The sequence below is a fragment of the Bufo gargarizans genome, chromosome 7, assembly GCF_014858855.1.
Source record: "Bufo gargarizans isolate SCDJY-AF-19 chromosome 7, ASM1485885v1, whole genome shotgun sequence".
NCBI lineage: Eukaryota > Metazoa > Chordata > Amphibia > Anura > Bufonidae > Bufo > Bufo gargarizans.
Genome location: NC_058086.1, coordinates 34,649,008 through 34,666,655, shown reverse-complemented (window position 1 = coordinate 34,666,655; position 17,648 = coordinate 34,649,008). Strand labels below are relative to the sequence as shown.

Sequence of the window (17,648 nt, the reverse complement as noted above, 5' to 3'; positions counted from 1 at the left end):
AAGCAAAAAATGTATAAGAGGGTTATAACGGAATTTTAGGACGGACTGCGAAACGGAACCCTTTAAGAGGCATTCCATTTTGCTCCATCCTAATACATTTCTATGGGCACAAATAACGGTTCCGTTTTTTTTTCCGTCATGCATAACGGAAACATTATTTGTGCAATAGATGATTGGGTAGATAGACAGATAACAGATGATGACGATTGACCGACCAATCAATAGACAGACAGTAATTGAAAAAAAACATTGATGCAATATTTTACAATCAATCATAATCACGTAACCACTGTACAAAGTAATCAGTTGGTCTAGAAATCCTATGAAATCCAGCTTTTCATCAGAAATAAAACAAGGTGGATCTGGAAAGCCAGACCTTTTCAGTGCTGGATGAAATAAATGGCCCTGACAGTGTCTGTGTACACAGCCGCGCTTCATTTCATGTGCTAAGGGTCACAGGTGATTAATGGACACTGGGATGTGGGCTGTAAGAAGGCTGGGAGCTGAAATTAGCAAATTATGCAAATACATATAAATCTATTTCCAGATACATAGACGTGGGTTGAGAAAAGCCAGATGAACCTCTTCTGTGGGCGCTGCCAAGGATACCATTAAAGTTGAACGTATAGTTCCAATAGCTTTATTGTCTACGCGTTTCAGGGGTGAATAACCCCCTTCATCAGGACAGTAACACAAGTGTAACAAACAACATACATATATATAGTATTTCTGGCTGTATTTTGGTGCCAACATATGTGGGGGAGGGCAGTTTTTAGTTTTTTTTTTGGGGGGGGGTGTCTACAGGAGGGGCTGATCGGAATGTTACTGATGCCGATCGCATTGCTTTCTACTAACTATTAACAGTCCAAAGCGCTCAGTGAATCGCGGGTGTAATTGCAGGTCCGGCCTCTCGCTTTGGCTATGTTAGAGATAATATAAACGGATGCCTGCGGTTGTATTATCTGGACGAAAGCGTTTGTGCAGATCCATGACGGATCCGCACCAAACGCGAGTGTGAAAGTAGCCTTAGATGTAGGACAAAAACGTGTTGTGGACCCAGCCTTAGAAATGTCATGTTACTATGGGTCATCTGTCCCTTGAGGGAACTTTTTTTGTTGCCCGATTGATTTGTAGACTTATGACCTGCAAAGAGAAGCGACAACAACATCTTCTGATTCTCAATAGTGGTTGTCAAGTTCACAACAAAAAAAGGTTGGAGAACAGAAATTGTGTTGCAAAATTAAAAAGGTGGAGATGTTCGTTGCATTTTAGTGTGTGAGACACTGTTAGGGAGCCCCTTCTTCCTAAACATCGGGTTTAAGAAATAATACGTGGCCCCAGCCAGTTCTTTAGGGGTCAGGGTTACCAGATGTGAACGTACTGGACCTCTCCAATGATTTGAACTTCTGCTCGTCCAGGTCGTAGGAGACCTTCTTCTCTTTCACCAATTTCTCCTCCTCGGAGTCGGAACTACTGTCACCACCGGAGCTGCTGCTGTTAGAACTGCTGTAGCTTTTCTTCTTTGAGGTCTGTGTACACTCCGGCATAGAAGACAACGCCTGCAACATAAGGAATCCAAACAGGAATTGATAACAAAGCTAAAAAAATGTTTTTACAAAAATCGATTTAATGGACATGGATTCGGGAGGTTTCAGTACTGCCAAGACAACTTGGGCCTACTGTGACCCCTGCTGAGTACCAATTCAGTCTTAAATGGCATCTGTCAGCAGTTTTATCCTATGACACTGGCTGACCTGTTACATGTGCACTTGGCAGCTGAAGGCTCTGCTCTCTCTGCAACTGCTGCGCCTCTGCACTTTTATTGACAAGGCCAGGCAGTGTATACATGATCACGCCTGCCTGGCCCTGTGACTCAAACTGCAGAAGGCGCGGCAGTTGCAATGAGAGCAGAGCCTTTAGGTGTAACAGCAATGCCTTGAGGCTCCTTTGCATATATTATATTATTTTTCTCAGCAATGCGGGCACATATGAACATGGGACCAACACAGATGCCTTCAGCTGCCAAGTGCACATGAAACAGGTCAGCCAGTGTCAAAGGTACAAAACTGCTGACAGATGCCCTTTAAAGTGTACTTTAATTATAATGTTATAATTCAGTTTAAATAAGTTTATAGTTCGAGCCACCTTTGTAATATAACTTTCTCCATTTTAATCTTATCTTTATCCACTTATCAGGGTCCTTTATCTTCTGGACTGTTCACTCACTTTGACGTAACTGATAAAATCTGTCTCCAGAGAGGAGATTGCTTTTCTGCATGACTGAGAGATCAGATTACAGTTGCCAACATAAGGCTAGGTCTACATGACGACAATTGTCACGCAACATTTTGTTGCACCAATGTTGCGCGACAATTTTTATAATGATAGTTTATGGTGTCGCACTGCGACATGCTGCGACTGCAATGCGATAGTTGCAAAAAATCCATTTGAAATTGATTTTTCTGCGACTGTCGCATCGCAGTCGCAGCATGTCGCATGTCGCAGTGCGACATCATAGACTACCATTATAAAAATTGTCGCGCGACAGTGGTGCGACAAATGTTGCAGTGTAGATGTGCCCTATCTGTCGCGCGACTTCGTGTAGACCTAGCCTAAGTGTCTGTAGAGGGGATAGGGAGGAGAGAGAAGGAAGCTAGCTGTTAAGTTTCCCATGCACAACACACAAAGAAGAGGAGATCCTTCCCTATCTCTAACTATCACATACACCGAACAGCGGCAGCTTGGAGGAAATAGTACAGCAGCAATGAGCAGTGTAGATGTGAATCCAGCAATGGGGCGAGGAAGAAAACTTACTAAAGCCTTCAGAAGCATCTGTGTGTGTCTCTCTCTAACTGCAGATGCATCGTCCATCCACTCCCCTCTCCATAAACTTTTATAGGCAATCTGATCCCTCAGTGAAGTTGAGAAGTCATCTCTCTGGAGACAGATTTTATCAGTAAATTCAGAGAGAGTGAACTGTTCAAGGGGTAAGAAAAGGGACTATCACGTACTTACTCGTCTCAGCTCCTGCGGCGATTGTGGCCTCTCTAATATGGTGCCGCTGGCGCCACACCATTACTGCGGCAACCGGGTTGATCAGCCTATCAGGGAGCCTGGGCCAATTAGACGGTGCTGGCGCCATGTGCTTCCTGTTGGAGGGGTATTCAAACAGGCAACTGCTCAAAGCTGCGCTTAAATACAAAGTCTGGACTATTGTCCTGCACTAACACAAGAGAGAGGACTCCTGTGCATGCGCACAGCAGTCCTGACAATATATTTCATTGTAGTTTTGAGTGCTGATAACAGAAGAACGAAGGGCAGTAGCAAAATCATAAATAGCGATCTGGGAACCTTATCTGCAGTACTTCTCAAGTACTATTGCAGAAAATAGTCCATGAACATGGTGACAGATTCCCTCTAACATTGATGGCCTATCCTCAATAGAGGCCATCATTATGTAATTTGAGGGGCTCCAATACCTTGCACCCTATCCGATCAGCTGTTTCAGAGTACCACCGGCGCCTGAAGTCGGTATAGAATCTACAAGAAGAAGCTCCTCTCCATTGTGCAGTGGACAGAGCTAATAGCTGCAGCGCTGCTCACATTGAAGTGAATTCAAGTCGGCGCTGGAGCTTCCCCGTTGATAAGATATTGATTGCCTATCCTGAGGATAGGCAATCAATATTAAAATGTTAAAATCCAGGAAAACCTCTTTTAAGCTGTGCGCTCTGCCTACCGGCTTTCCAATTTGTAACCCTCAGTACAGTCCATTCATTTCTATAGGATCTCCAAGAACACCTGAGGAAGTGTGCATGCTGGGAGTTGCAGTTTCACAACAGGTAGCCTGCTGAAGGTTACTGACCCCAGGCCTATGGTGCATTAAGACGTGCTGAGTGACCAACCAATTATCGGGGAAGGGGCTGTTCCTTCCCAATAACTACTTGTTGGTCAGTGGAGGAAAGAGATGCATTTACATGCAGGGATCACCTTCACTGTATAGGCAGGAGCAATGGCTACTGCCTTCACTCTTCCTCATGCAGATTTATTGTTTCTGGGTAGCAGGTCGCTGTTCACGCCGCAAGATTTGCTACCCCCCAAAAACAATGATTTAATGTGCTGCATCAAAGATCTTTTCACCGGATGAACTGGATAATCTACCAATCGTGGACGTGTAAATCTGACATTAGAGTAATGATAGAGATCAGAGTAACTAACTGTTTTAACGTGAATTCAAAGATTTGAGAATAAATAGTCTTACACAGGCTAAGTGATAAAAAAGAGTGGTTATATAGTTCTTTATCTTTGTGCACACAGGTTTATACCTCTTAGCCCTTCCTCCTAAATGTCCAGTGTGCAGTACGCATTCTCTGTGAGTTCACCACTCTAGAATGTGGCCTAGTGGTCATCTAACACAGAACAATGGCTTTGTATATGTTAAATATCGCTAACTCACTACAAGACAAGGAACATAGAAGCTAATATAATAATTAAAGGGGAAAGCACCAATCAGTATTTAACTAAGAAAAAAAAACGACAAACTAGATCAATCAGTTTCGATGCAGTTGGCCATTTCCATTTATAATCTTGCAAACAATGATGGTGGAAGGGCAGTGTTCTCATGCAGGCCTACAAATGTCTCACAATTTTAGATTCATATGTTGGTAAGTCTGCATTCACACAATGCACAATCACTTTTTATATGGGCAACGCATGTGTCATTCTATGGAGAAGAGAAGGGAACGTAAAAAAAACACACATCTGTGACTTCAGAGATCACCACCAAGGCACAGACCACATGGTGGACGATCGAGTGCTAAGACTGGGGCCTTTGATTAACCCCTCACGCCTGAATTGCGAGTTGTGTCGTTTCTACGTGGAGATTCATTAGTATTCAGCTCACGTGTCAGAAGGGGAGAGGAGAATATGGCTTATACATGATTAGCACCATTTCACAACCATTTAATAACCATTAAACGACTAAAGTGTTCTCAGCAGGTTACTAAACCTGCTTCAGTCATGGATGAACTTCCAGTGAATAGACTGGATTGTAAAAACATCAAAAAAAAAAAAAAAAAAGGTATAGAGACGGGCACGCAAGCAGCTCCGCTGAATTATTATCGGCTTTAATTGATGGTTCCTGTTACTATTCCTGTCCGAGACGTTCGCGCGGTTTCCACAAAACAGGAGCACTCAGATAAAAGCTGTTTAATTGACCAAAGTCAACATCTCCGCATTAAAAATACACCTTAGCAATCGCAATTTTACCTTAAATCTATAACGTTAAATCCGATTTCATCAGTCATACAGTCTGACATCGCGAGCACAGACAACTGGATTACCGGCTTGTCAGAAGACTCTGCTGTATTCATGGTTCTTAGATGATAAGCTAATATCACTAGAACACAGTACTGGGGTGTGCGCATGATTACCATTAGTGATGTTATGCTGGGAAATGTAGTTCGCCAAATAGGTGACCATGCTAGGAGAGGGAGGAGGACCTGAGCTGTCTTCATCACCATTTCCTTTAGCCCAATGGCAGCTGTTATGGCATGCCGGAGGCCACAGGTTGAAGACCACTGCCTTGACCCATTTAAACTTCATTCTGGACATTAAAAGTGTATTCTCATTAAGGACATTAAGGGAACATCGCTAGGCTATGCCATCAATGTCAAATAGTTGCGGGCCCCCCATCTGTGACATGCACCTATCTCCAGAATAGGACCCGTGAAGTGAACAGAGAGCAGCCGCACATGCGCAGCCATCAGTATCAGAGTTCTAAAAATAGCGCTTTGGAGGTGCTCCACCCCTGTACAAGCTCCTGTGAGACTTCAGGGCCAGGCATACATAAGTCTTCATTGCCTGGCCCTGTCAGTCAGAGGTGGGGGTGCGGCATGAAGGGCAGTGAATGGAGCCTCTGGGAGCAACAAGGTGCATCAGTATCACCCTTGTTCCTCCTAGGGGTTCAATTGAATATTCCAAAACATAGATTTCCTCAAGAATTCAGGCATCTAGGAAGATGGGACCAAGACCATGGATGAGACGGTTTTATTGTGACATATTTGATGACAGAACCCCCTGGAAATACCGATACCAGTTATAAAAATAAAACACCAAAAAAGTTTAAACATATATTTAGCATAACCCTTACTTAAAGGGGCTTTCCAGTACAAAAAAAATTCAAAAAAGGACCACAAAAGGCTAAGGCCTCATGCACACAAATGTATTTTCTTTCCATTTCCGTTCCATATGCGGAACCATTCATTTCAATGGGTCCACAAAAAAATGGAAATTACGCATTACGGACAAGGATAGGACTTTTTTATTAGGAGCCAGCTGTTCCATTCCGCAAAATACGGAATACACACAGACATCATCCGTAATTTTTTGCGGATCCGTGTTTTGTGGACTGCAAAATACATACAGTCGTGTGCATGAGCCCTAAAAATAACAGCAAACAGTATTCCAACTCACTGATCCCTCACTGCAGCCATTCTCACCCTGGTCCAGCCCCGGTTTCTCTGTCATGCCAGATACGGGCCATCACCGTAACCCGCCTTTGCAAGTGACAGGCCTAGGAGGCCTTTGTCGAGCCAGGACCTGGAAGTGAAGCGCAGCGGGGACTGGACCAGTGTCGGAACAGCAGAGGGGGTGATCACGAGGGCGAGAATGGGTTATTTGTGCTGCCTTTTGCTGCCCATATTTAAAAACTTTTTCCCCGAAAAACCCCATGACGCATCTGCAGAATCCCAATAGTGTGAAAACTGCCCTAGATTATAAAACATCCTAGAACTGTGATGGCTAACCTCCCGCACTCCAGCTGTAGTAAAACTACATCTCCCAAGATGCACACTTGCTCGGCTGTTCTCAGAACTCCAGAGAAATGAATAGAGCATGCTGGGAGTCGTAGTTTCACCACAGCTGGTGTGTGGGAGGTTAGCCATCACTGTCATAGAATATTTAGGGGTTAAGCAAGGAGAAGGCATATTGATTGTATTCTCAATGCATAACCCTCTGCTTATCATAGGTGGAAATCTGCATAAATGTCAAGCAGCTTATCCTATTATTCAGACAATGAAGCCTTTGTCAGATTTAATCTGGAAATCGCTCTCCATTATGTGATGTCAGCGCTAGAAAACAATAGGAATCGGGGGTTGGCGCTCATTACATTGAATTAACGAAGTTTAATAATAAAATATAAAGACCTATCGAACTGCTACATGGAGCGCAAGGGTTCCTTTACATCCGCACGCGAGAGAGGCCGGTACATATGCGCTGTAATGTAAATCACATTATGTTACATTCTGGTGGAAAAGATAAAGGATCTGGGATAATACTAAATAAATTATTCAATCGACACACATTTCAAAGCCGAACGCATGACACATAATATGAAAAGAACGATTTCGAGCCAAGTCTGCGGTAGAAGCTCAGCATGGAGGAATTAATTCTCATTCTTGCAGAGTGCCACCTGCTGTTCGAACTGTAAAAGGCGCACAATACATAAGGAGATTAGGGGAGACGGTTAAAAAGGTGCAAAGTCTATGCCAACTATTTTTATTATTATTATTATTATTACCGTATTTAAAAAAAATTAAAATAAAATAAAATCAGTGTTTCTGTTTCGGTCGCCGTGTCTCCGGCGTGTCTTTTGGAATTAGTCGCAGTGTATCAGCAGTGCTGCAGTGTCAGCTCTTTTAATAGATCTCGCGGCAGGCCTACTATGAGATGCCTAACATGTCATATTTTAAGCAGCCATATTATAATTACTGACCGATTTTCCCAGTAGATGGTTTATGGGTATAACTCGTCTTTTGTCAGGATGTTATTAACTGGAACACAGATGCTGGTGCCATATTGCAGCCGTTTCATCTTCCAATTTGTGTTGTATTTTAAATGAAGCATAAAATAGGAAAATGAGTCGGGTAAATGAGTCTGTCTGTACTAAAGAGGAGCTGAATATTATTATTATTATTATTATGAATATTTTCCATGTGTCATATTTTCCTGTTATTGAACTGAAGCAGAGAGGACACTTGGAATGGAGTAACATAAAAAAGAGAGAGTCTCATCGCTGGGGGTCTGGCTACATGAGAACATAGGTTTGCGCCGTTTCCAAAGGCTTTGATTAGCAACATTAGGGTTATTCACTGACGACTGAGGGGAGATCTAATAACTATGTATAAATATATCAGGGGTCAGTACAGAGATCTCTCCCATCATCTATTTATCCCCAGGACTGTGACTGTGACGAGGGGACATCCTCTGCGTCTGGTGGAAAGAAGGTTTGTACACAAACAGAGAAGAGGATTCTTTACGGTAAGAGCAGTGAGACTATGGAGCTCTCTGCCTGAGGAGGTGGTGAGTGCAATAACAGAATTCAAGAGGGGCCTGGATGTATTTCTGGAGCGTAATAATATTACAGGCTATAGCTACTAGAGAGGGGTCGCTGGTCCAGGGAGTTATTCTGATGTCTGATTGGAGTCGGGAATGAATTAAGGCTGGCTTCACACAGGCGTCTCGTTTTGGCTCAGGATGCGTCCCAGGTGCATTGCAGCAAACCCGCGCGAGTAGGTACCCAATTGCAGTCAGTTTTGACTGCGATTGCGTTCCGTTGTTCAGTTTTTATCGCGCGGGTGCAATGCGTTTTGCATGCGCATGATAAAAAACTTGATGTGGTACCCAGACCCGAACTTCTTCACTGAAGTTCAGGTTTGGGTTCGGTGTTGTGTAGATGTAATTATTTTCCCTTATAACATGGTTAGAATGCTTAGTAGAAGGTCAATTGAGGGTTAAAATTTATTTTTTTTATTAACTCATCCCTTCCAATTGATCGAGTAGCTGCCGGTCTCCTGTTCTTTCTTCAGGACCTGTCAAAGGACCTGTGGTGACGTCACTGAGCTCATCACATGGTCCAATCACACGGTCCATCACCACGGTGATGGACCATGTGATTGGACCATGTGATGTGACGTCACCACAGGTCCTTTAGCCGGAAGCTCATGATTAAAGAAGTAAGAAGAGATCAGCAACTACGTGGTTAAGAGGAGAAGGTGAGTTATTTTTTTAGTTATTTTTTAACCCTCAATTGACCTTCTACTAAGCATTCTGTATTAAAGAATGCTATTATTAAATAATACAGTGAATAGACTGTCATCTTAGCAACCATGCGTGAAAATTGCACCGCATCCGCACTTGCTTGCAGATGCTTGCGATTTTCACGCAGCCCCATTTACTTCTATGGGGCCTGCGTTGCGCGATAAACGCACAATATAGAGCATGCTGCGATTTTCACGCAACGCACAAGTGATGTGTGAAAATCACCGCTCATGTGCACAGCCCCATAGAAGTGAATGGGTCCGGATTCAGTGCGTGTGCAATGCGTTCACCCCACGCATTGTACCCTGCAGCTTCTGGAGGTGGAACTAGCACTTTGAATGTAACAGGAAGCACAGTGCCGTTCAAAGTGAGGTGGCCATACTAGGTTACTACAGCTCAGCTCCTATTCACTTCAATGAGCGCTGAGGTGCAGTAACCCAGTACGGCCACTACTCTTTGAACGGAGCTGTGCTACCTGTTCCATTTACAGTGCTAGTTCCAGCTCCAGAGGCTGCAGGGAACAGCTCATTAAGTGGCAGTGCATGGAGTCGGATCCTTACCGATCAGATATTAATGACCTATCCTCAGGATAAGTTGTTTGCTCAGGATTAGAAAAACATGGCTGCATTCTTCCAAGAACAACACCACTGTTGTTTATAGGTTGTGTACGGTACTGCAACAGAACCATGAAGCCATCCGTGTTGATGGCGATACAGAAAAAAGTGTAAATCTGAAGGTAAAGGTTTCCATGAAACTAAGTGATTATCAGACAAATGTTCCACCTTTGACTAACATTAGTCATGCAATCAGAAAACGTAAAATCTAGACACTGTGCTATGGTGGCTACTGTGAAACCATCATTAAGCAGGTAATTGCTGTCCACAGATATCAGGTTATGATATACCTTGGGTGGAATTTATCATCGTAGGTGTATTTGAAGGTTTTATTTTATTTTAAATTTATGAACATGGGGCATGGGTTTTTATAAATCTGGAGAAAGTGCACTTTTTTGCGCCTATTTCAGTGAAAGTACGCCTGGGGGTTACACTTCATAAATGTGCCTTAAAAGTGATCTACTGGCAAAATCTGATCAACTTCTTATTCCATTTCTGAAAGTGGTGTGGGAGGGCGCAGCTCAGCAAAATGAGAGAGGTTATCCAAAGGTTTAGAGATTTTGTCACCTTGTGCCACCACAATGTTACTCCCCAGTCCGAGATCCAGTGGTGTGCGCTGCCTCACTCCCTCCTCCAGCCTGCTCTGTCTATTCTCCTGCATGACAACCCAGCACGCTCTGGTGATGTCACCCAGCTGGGTTATTTAACTGTAGCTCAGGCAGCATGATGCACACCGTGTATCCCTGGACACCAGCCCTGCTACACTGCTCTTCTGGGTCTGCTATATCAGCATCCAGCAATGTTACACCAGCCGTCCAGCTCTGCTACATCAGCGCTCCAGCTGTACTAAACTAACCGTCTTGCCTTCTACATACCGCCCTCCAGCACTGCAACACAAGCCACACAGCTCTGGTACAACGGCCCTCCAACTGTACTATACCCACAGTCTAGCACTGCTACATAGCCCTCCAGTTCTGCTACATCAGCCATCCAGCATAGCTACCCAGCTGTCTAGCTCTGCTACACTAGCCCTGCAGATTTGCTACACTGCAGCTCTGCAATACTTGTCATTTGGCCCTGCTACATCCATGAAATCAGCTCTGCTATATCCATGAGTTCAGCTTTGCAACATCCAAGTCTACAGTATGACCACTCCAGCACTGCCTAAAGCTCTGCTATACCAGTGCTGATCAACCTCTGTGCTGCCTATCCTCGCTTCTACAAGATCAGCTCTATCGGATATGCGGCTTTAGATCCATCTCACCAGGTTAGAACGTAAAACACAATCACACCTATGAGGATCCCAGATCATTGACTTGTTGGTTGACCACTAGAGGAGCCTCATGGGGTACGTTGGAGGACAGTGAAACCTACTACTTAAGCTAAGGAAGGTTCATCTGTATGGTAGACTTCCTACAAAGGTCTTCTCCAACCATGTACTTGAACATTCTTAGGCGTGATCTGAACTATGATGATTTCCTCCATGATAAACAAGACATGGCAAAGACGTTCTCTGTAATAACCTTGTGAAGTTGTAATTGACGGTTGCCTCATCAACCGTAAACATCTTTAAAACACAAGAACTTGTACAAGGCCGAGCTTCTATCACAGAGTCCTGCCACTGATGGAGATCATACATCTTCTAAAGTATGTTCTTTTTAATTTCAATTCAGTGGGAGTGAAATGTTCTCAAAAGTTGGATTGGTTCCGAAGTGTTTCTGAAAGGTCTCATTCTGTTAGAGAACATCATTTTCAGATGCCACAAATCCTTTCAATGTGGTGTCCTCAGAGTTACATTAAACCTTTCATTAGTGCAGATGAGAGTGAGCAATATTCCAAAACACTCAGTGTTACTAATAAATAACATGTCCCGTCTCCCATGAAATAAAGACACAATATTAAAAATTAATTGAGACCCGGAGTGGTGTCATGAATCTTGATTCTGAAATTAATCTGGTATATAATTAGTTTTGCCTTTTTTTTTATCGAAGTGCAGAAAATTTGCCAGGCTTTATATACAGAGCTTATAACACAGAACGGTTGGGAAAAAAGGGGGTAAGAAGTGTTCTATACAGTACTGTATACCATGAAATAATCTATGCCAATTGCTGGTTATCCTCATCCTCTTTCCTTCCCACAATCACTACAGACCAATCTTGTTCTACTGACCTTGATTCTTGATCTACCCTGACCTTGGCCTTGTTCCTGGATATTGCTCTGGCTTCCTTAGGATTTTTTCCTGGTACCTGTTCTGCCCCTGACTCTAAGCCTTGACTTTGTTCATTTAATGTGACTGGGAAAATACACAACTCTGTGTGGGGTTAATAAGGGTGAAGAGTGGGTTGATTTTAAGGATTCTGCACCCTAGTTTAGCCAACATGAAAGTGATTGTACAAAAAATAAAAATAAATACATTTCCGGTGAAAAACGTACCAGTGTGGCATAAACTGACATATTTTGCCAAAGCCTTAAAGGGGTTATGCCATGACTTATGTAAAAAAAAAATGAAAATTAGACATCATATAGTACATGGACAATACCTTTCTAAGCTAGAACCTCACCAGCCCTGAACCTCACATGGGTCCAGTGATCTCCTCATTCATTGGTTGTGCCCTTTCTGCTGCAGCTCTCTCCCTGTAACTGCCACAGCTTCTAACAGAACATATGGCTGGAGGCAGTTGAAGATTTAGGTTACATTCACACAAACTTTTGTCGTGCATACCGGCCGTGGGAATCCCGCGTTGCGGAGCAGACCCATTCACTTGAATTGGTCCACGATCTGCAATATATGGCAAAAGACAGCACATATCCTATGTTTTGCGGGGTGGAGGTACGGACCAAAAAGCCCACGGAAGTGCTTCTGAAGACTTCTAATTTGTAACTCCACTCCGCATTGCGCCGTATTTTGAGGATTGCGGAGCCATTCCAGTTAATGGGTCCGCATCCTTGATAAGGGATTCACACTGCCGGCGCCCGTATATTGCGGTCCGCAATACAGGCACGGACAGGCTACGGTCATGTGAATGCACCCTTGAACTCAGAATGTTTTACCAGCTCAGTGAGATGGACAAAAAAAATAAGGTGAAAACAGCAGGTGGCGGTATACAGATACGTTTTACTGAATAACTCAGTGGCTGTGTTTTTTTTTTAATATTATATGCAATTACAAAAGTATTCAGACCCAGGTGCTGGTCTAAAAAATGTAGAATGCGTTTCATAACACAACCCCTTTAAAGGAGCTGTGAATAGGATTTTTTTTTATTATCGGGACCTGTAACAGAACAACTTGCCTGCTTCCTGACACTCTGATCCTTCTCCTGCAGGCCTGCGATGCTCAGCTGGGCTCCCTCGATGTCAATATCTGGTCTGACATCGCTGCATCCATAGGTGATCGCTCCTTTCATTTCTATGGTAGCGCCGGAAATTGCTGAGTACAGTGCTCAGCTATCTCTGGCGCTCTCATAGAAATGAATAGAACATTCTAACCAGCTGCTCTGTCCATTTCAGGGTGGCTCCACAGGGTACGGGGCCCTTGTTCTAGTAGACACCGGGGAACCCCCACCGATCTGATAGTTATCCCCTATCCTGTGGATAGGGTATAACTTGTTTTAGGCCTCTTTCACACTTGCGTTGCCCGGATCCGGCGTGTACTCCACTTGCCGGAATTACACGCCGGATCCGGAAAAACGCAAGTGTACTGAAAGCATTTGAAGACGGATCCGTCTTCAAAATGCTTTCAGTGTTACTATGGCAGCCAGGACGCTATAAAAGTCCTGGTTGCCATAGTAGTAGTGGGGAGCGGTATACTTACAGTCCGCGCGGCTCCCGGGGAGCTCCAGAGTGACGTCAGAGCGCCCCATGCGCATGGATGATGTGCCATGCGATCACGTCATCCATGCGCCTGGGGCGCCCTGACGTCACTCTGGAGCTCCCCGGGAGCCGCACGGACGGTAAGTATACCGCTCCCCCGCTCCCCGCTACACTTTACCATGGCTGCCAGGACTTCAGCGTCCCGGCAGCCATGGTAACCATTGAGAAAAAGCTAAACGTCGGATCCGGCAATGCGCCGAAACAACATTTAGCTTAAGGCCAGATCCGGATCAATGCCTTTCAATGGGCATTAATTCCGGATCCGGCCTTGCGGCAAGTGTTCAGGATTTTTGGCCGGAGCAAAATGCGCAGCATGCTGCGGTATTTTCTCCGGCCAAAAAACGTTCCGGTCCTGAACCGAAGATATCCTGATGCATCCTGAACGGATTTCTCTCCATTTAGAATGCATTAGGATAAAACTGATCAGGATTCTTCCGGCAGAGAGCCCCGACGACGGAACTCTATGCCGGAAGAAAAGAACGCAAGTGTGAAAGAGCCCTTAACCGGAATACCCCTTTAACTATGCTTACAAATGCTTATGCTTAGGCCTCATGCACATGACCGTTGTGTGCATCAGCGTCCATTCCGTCATTTTTCACAGTTTAGCGGAGGTCCCATTCATTTCTACGGAGCTGTGAAAAAAAACTGATAGTACTCCGTTTTTTCTCCGCGTCCGTGATTCCAGTCCGTCCAAAAAATATAACCTGTCCTATTCTTGTCAGTGGAAAATGGAGGACATTCAAGTCAATGGGTCCGCCCAAAAAAAACGGATGCACAACTGGTATGTCATTCGTGTCCGCGTCAGTGTCCATTTTTTTCTACAATAAAATTACACTTTTCATTAACCTTCCTTTTTTTCCCCTGTCAGACAAAAAAAAAGGAAGACACAAGGAAACACAACTGAAGCAAAATCGGACACGGACCACTGAAGCCAAATCACTGACAGTGAAAAAACACTGTCGTGTGCATGAGGCCTTAAGCAATGAAAAAACTGCCTTATTAGGGCTACATTCACACTTGCGTTTGGTGCGGATCCGTCATGGATCTGCACAAACGCATCTGTTCAGATAATACAACCGCATGCATCCGTTCAGAACGGATCCGTTTGGGTTATCTTGAACACCATTAAAAGTCAATGGGGGACGGATCCGTTTTCTTTTGAGCCAGATTGTGTCATAGAAAACGGATCCGTCCCCATTGACTTACATTGTGTGTCAGAACATATCCGTTTGGCTCAGTTTCGTCAGACGGACAAGCAGTGTTTTGGTGTCGGCCTCCAAAGTGGAATGGAGGCGGAACGGATCCAAACTGATGCATTCTGAGCGGATCCTTATCCATTCAGAATGCATTAAGGGAAAAACTGATCCGTTTTGGACCGCTTGTGAGAACCCTGAACGGATCTCACAAACGGAAACCAAAACGCCTAATTCGGAGCAGTTTCTCCAAAGAACGAGAAATTACAGTCAAAGAAGTACTCTTTATGGAGCAATGCAGCCATGTTTCTACAACATATTACCTAAGGAACCAGCCTGTAACCCAAGTCTGGTGATCATGAAGAATCTTTGGCTGTAAGTACATGTTGTAGACGAGATAACAATAGAATCACAGAATCAAAAACTGTACAAATCCTGTAAGTACAATGGGATCCTGGTATACGGCGGCGGATAGACCATACAGTATTATCTCACAGTGTGAATTCCTCTTTAAAAAGAATAAATGAGTTGTAGCTCAGCGAGCTTTTTCCACTTGGAGGGTTCCCCATTAATATAATTATTAAGGGAGCCCTCCCACTCATTTTCTTTTTAATTACTTTCCTAAGTAGCTGATGTTTTACTCATAGCTGATTTGTCATGAATTGCATTAGCCATGTTCCTTCTCTTATTTTTCTTCCTAAAAATGGTATTACGGGATCGGAAATGTTCATCTTGAAATGAATGAACCCAAACGTACTATTAATTCATGTAAGGGGGGCTGTCAGTTTCTAATTCTAATCTAATGCATTCATGTCTAAAGTCAATGGTCCAATAAATGGGAGCCCTCACAATCATTCTCAGCTGAACTCCAAGGCCCTGCGTGCCACGGTATATAAAAATTGGCATACCAACCATAGAAGCCCCACTGTCAATCAGTTCTCTGGTAGCCCCTCTTTCTCTGGTCTCACAAAGCTAACACGCTTTTCAATTTATTTTATTTGAGCCCCCATTCTGCATAACTACATCACGTTTCCACAATAAGGACCCTTTTACACCCGCAGATGATCAGACCAACTAACAGGAATTAACATTCGTAATGTATACTCATTCCTGATAATTGGCCTCTGTAAAATGTACCAGCGATCAGCTTATTTTGCTTGTTTATCGGCTAATATGGGACTTCCTCGCTCGCTTGGCTATTTTTGAAAAAGTCCTATACCAGTGAATGAAGAGCAAGCCACGCATGAGCAGTCACCTCTCCATTCACCACTATTGGACTATCGAAAATAGCCGTCCCATAGCGGTGAATGGTGCAGCATGCACTCCGTTCACTTCGAGGACCTGTTCTGAAGTTAGGAGTGTGTGCCAGAGGTCGGACCTGCAGCTTTCAGACATTTATCACACATCTTATCAATATGCTATAAATGCCCCTGGTGTGACTACCCCTTTAACCCCTTCACGACCCTGCCATTTTTCTCCTTGAGGTTCAGGCCATTGTTTGGAAATTTGACGTGTTACTTTATGTTGGTAACTTTGGAACGCTTTAACTTATCTAAGCCATTCTGAAATTGTTTATCATGACATATTGTACTTCATGATAGTGGTAAATTTCAGTCAATATTTTTCATTTTTATTCGAAAAAAAAAAAAAAAAAAAAACATTCACCAAAAAAATTGGATAAATTCGCAACCTACTGTATCAAATTTCAATTTCTCTGCTTTTAAAACAAATAGTGATACCTCATATAATAATTATTACTTTACATTTCCCATATGTCTACTTTATGTTTGGATCATTTTGTGAATGCCATTTTATTTTTTGGGGATGTTAGAAGGTTTAGAAGCAAATCTTGAAATTTTTCAGCTCATAGCCTGAGAGGCTTTTTTTTCTCTCAGGCTATGAGCTGAGCGCTGCGATTGGCCAGCACTACAGCATGGGAGGAGAAGCCGGCAGGTTCCCCTGGGTGGAGCCTAACTATGAAGATACCGGAGGCAATAACGGGAGAACGGAGCGGCGCCCAGGTATAACAGTAAGTGCAGGGGGATTCTTGGGCGCCGCTCTCCATGTCTGTATAGTTAGTTTAGATGTTTTATTCTAGTGAAAGGTCCTCTTTAAGGACCAGTTTAGGTCTGAAGTCACTTTGTGAGGCTTACATAATAGAAACCACCCATAAATGACCGCATTTTAGAAACTACACCCCTCAAGGTATTTAAAACAGATTTTACAAACTTTGGCAACCCTTTAGGTGTCCCACAAGAATTAAAGGAAAATGTAGATTAAATTTCAGAATTTTACTTTTTTGGCATATTTTCCATTTTAATCCAGGAACAAAGCAAGGGTTAACAGCCAAACAAAGCTCAATATTTATTACCCTGATTCTGTAGTTTACAAAAACACCCCATATGTGGCCGGAAACTGCTGTACAGGCACAAGGCAGGGCGCAGAAGGAAAGGAACGCCATATGGTTTTTGGAAGGAAGATTTCACTGGGATAATTTTAAGTTGCCATGTCACATTTGAAGACCCCCTGATGCACCCCTAGAGTACGAAACGCCTAAAAAAGACCCCATTTTGGAAACTACGGGAAAAGGTGGCAGTTTTGTTGGTACTATTTTAGGGTACATATGATTTTTGGTTGCTCTATATTACACTTTTTGTGAGGCAAGGTAACAAAAAAATAGGCACAGTTTTTATTTTTTATTTACAATGTTAATCTGACAGGTTAGATCATGTGGTATCTTTATAGAGCAGGTTATTACGGACACGACAATATCAAATATGACTTTTTTTGGTTGGTTGTTTCAGTTTTACATAATAAAGCATTTTTGAAAAAAATAGATATTTCTATGGAGCAGGTCATTACGGATGTTGAAATA

At 43.4% G+C, this 17,648-nt stretch overlaps 1 protein-coding gene across 6 annotated transcripts in view; it reads right to left on the bottom strand.

Annotated features, from left to right (window-relative positions):
• TTLL7 (tubulin tyrosine ligase like 7) overlaps window positions 1–17,648 on the bottom strand; it is a 181,195-nt gene that overhangs the window by 44,447 nt on the left and 119,100 nt on the right. For 4 of the 6 annotated variants that reach the window (XM_044301436.1, XM_044301437.1, XM_044301441.1 and 1 more), the window contains one exon: window positions 1,367–1,559. In XM_044301436.1, the coding sequence (XP_044157371.1) occupies window positions 1,367–1,559 (193 nt within the window). The remainder of the gene's footprint in view (window positions 1–1,366; window positions 1,560–17,648) is intronic. The other 2 variants (XM_044301438.1, XM_044301439.1) reach the window with 1 other exon arrangement.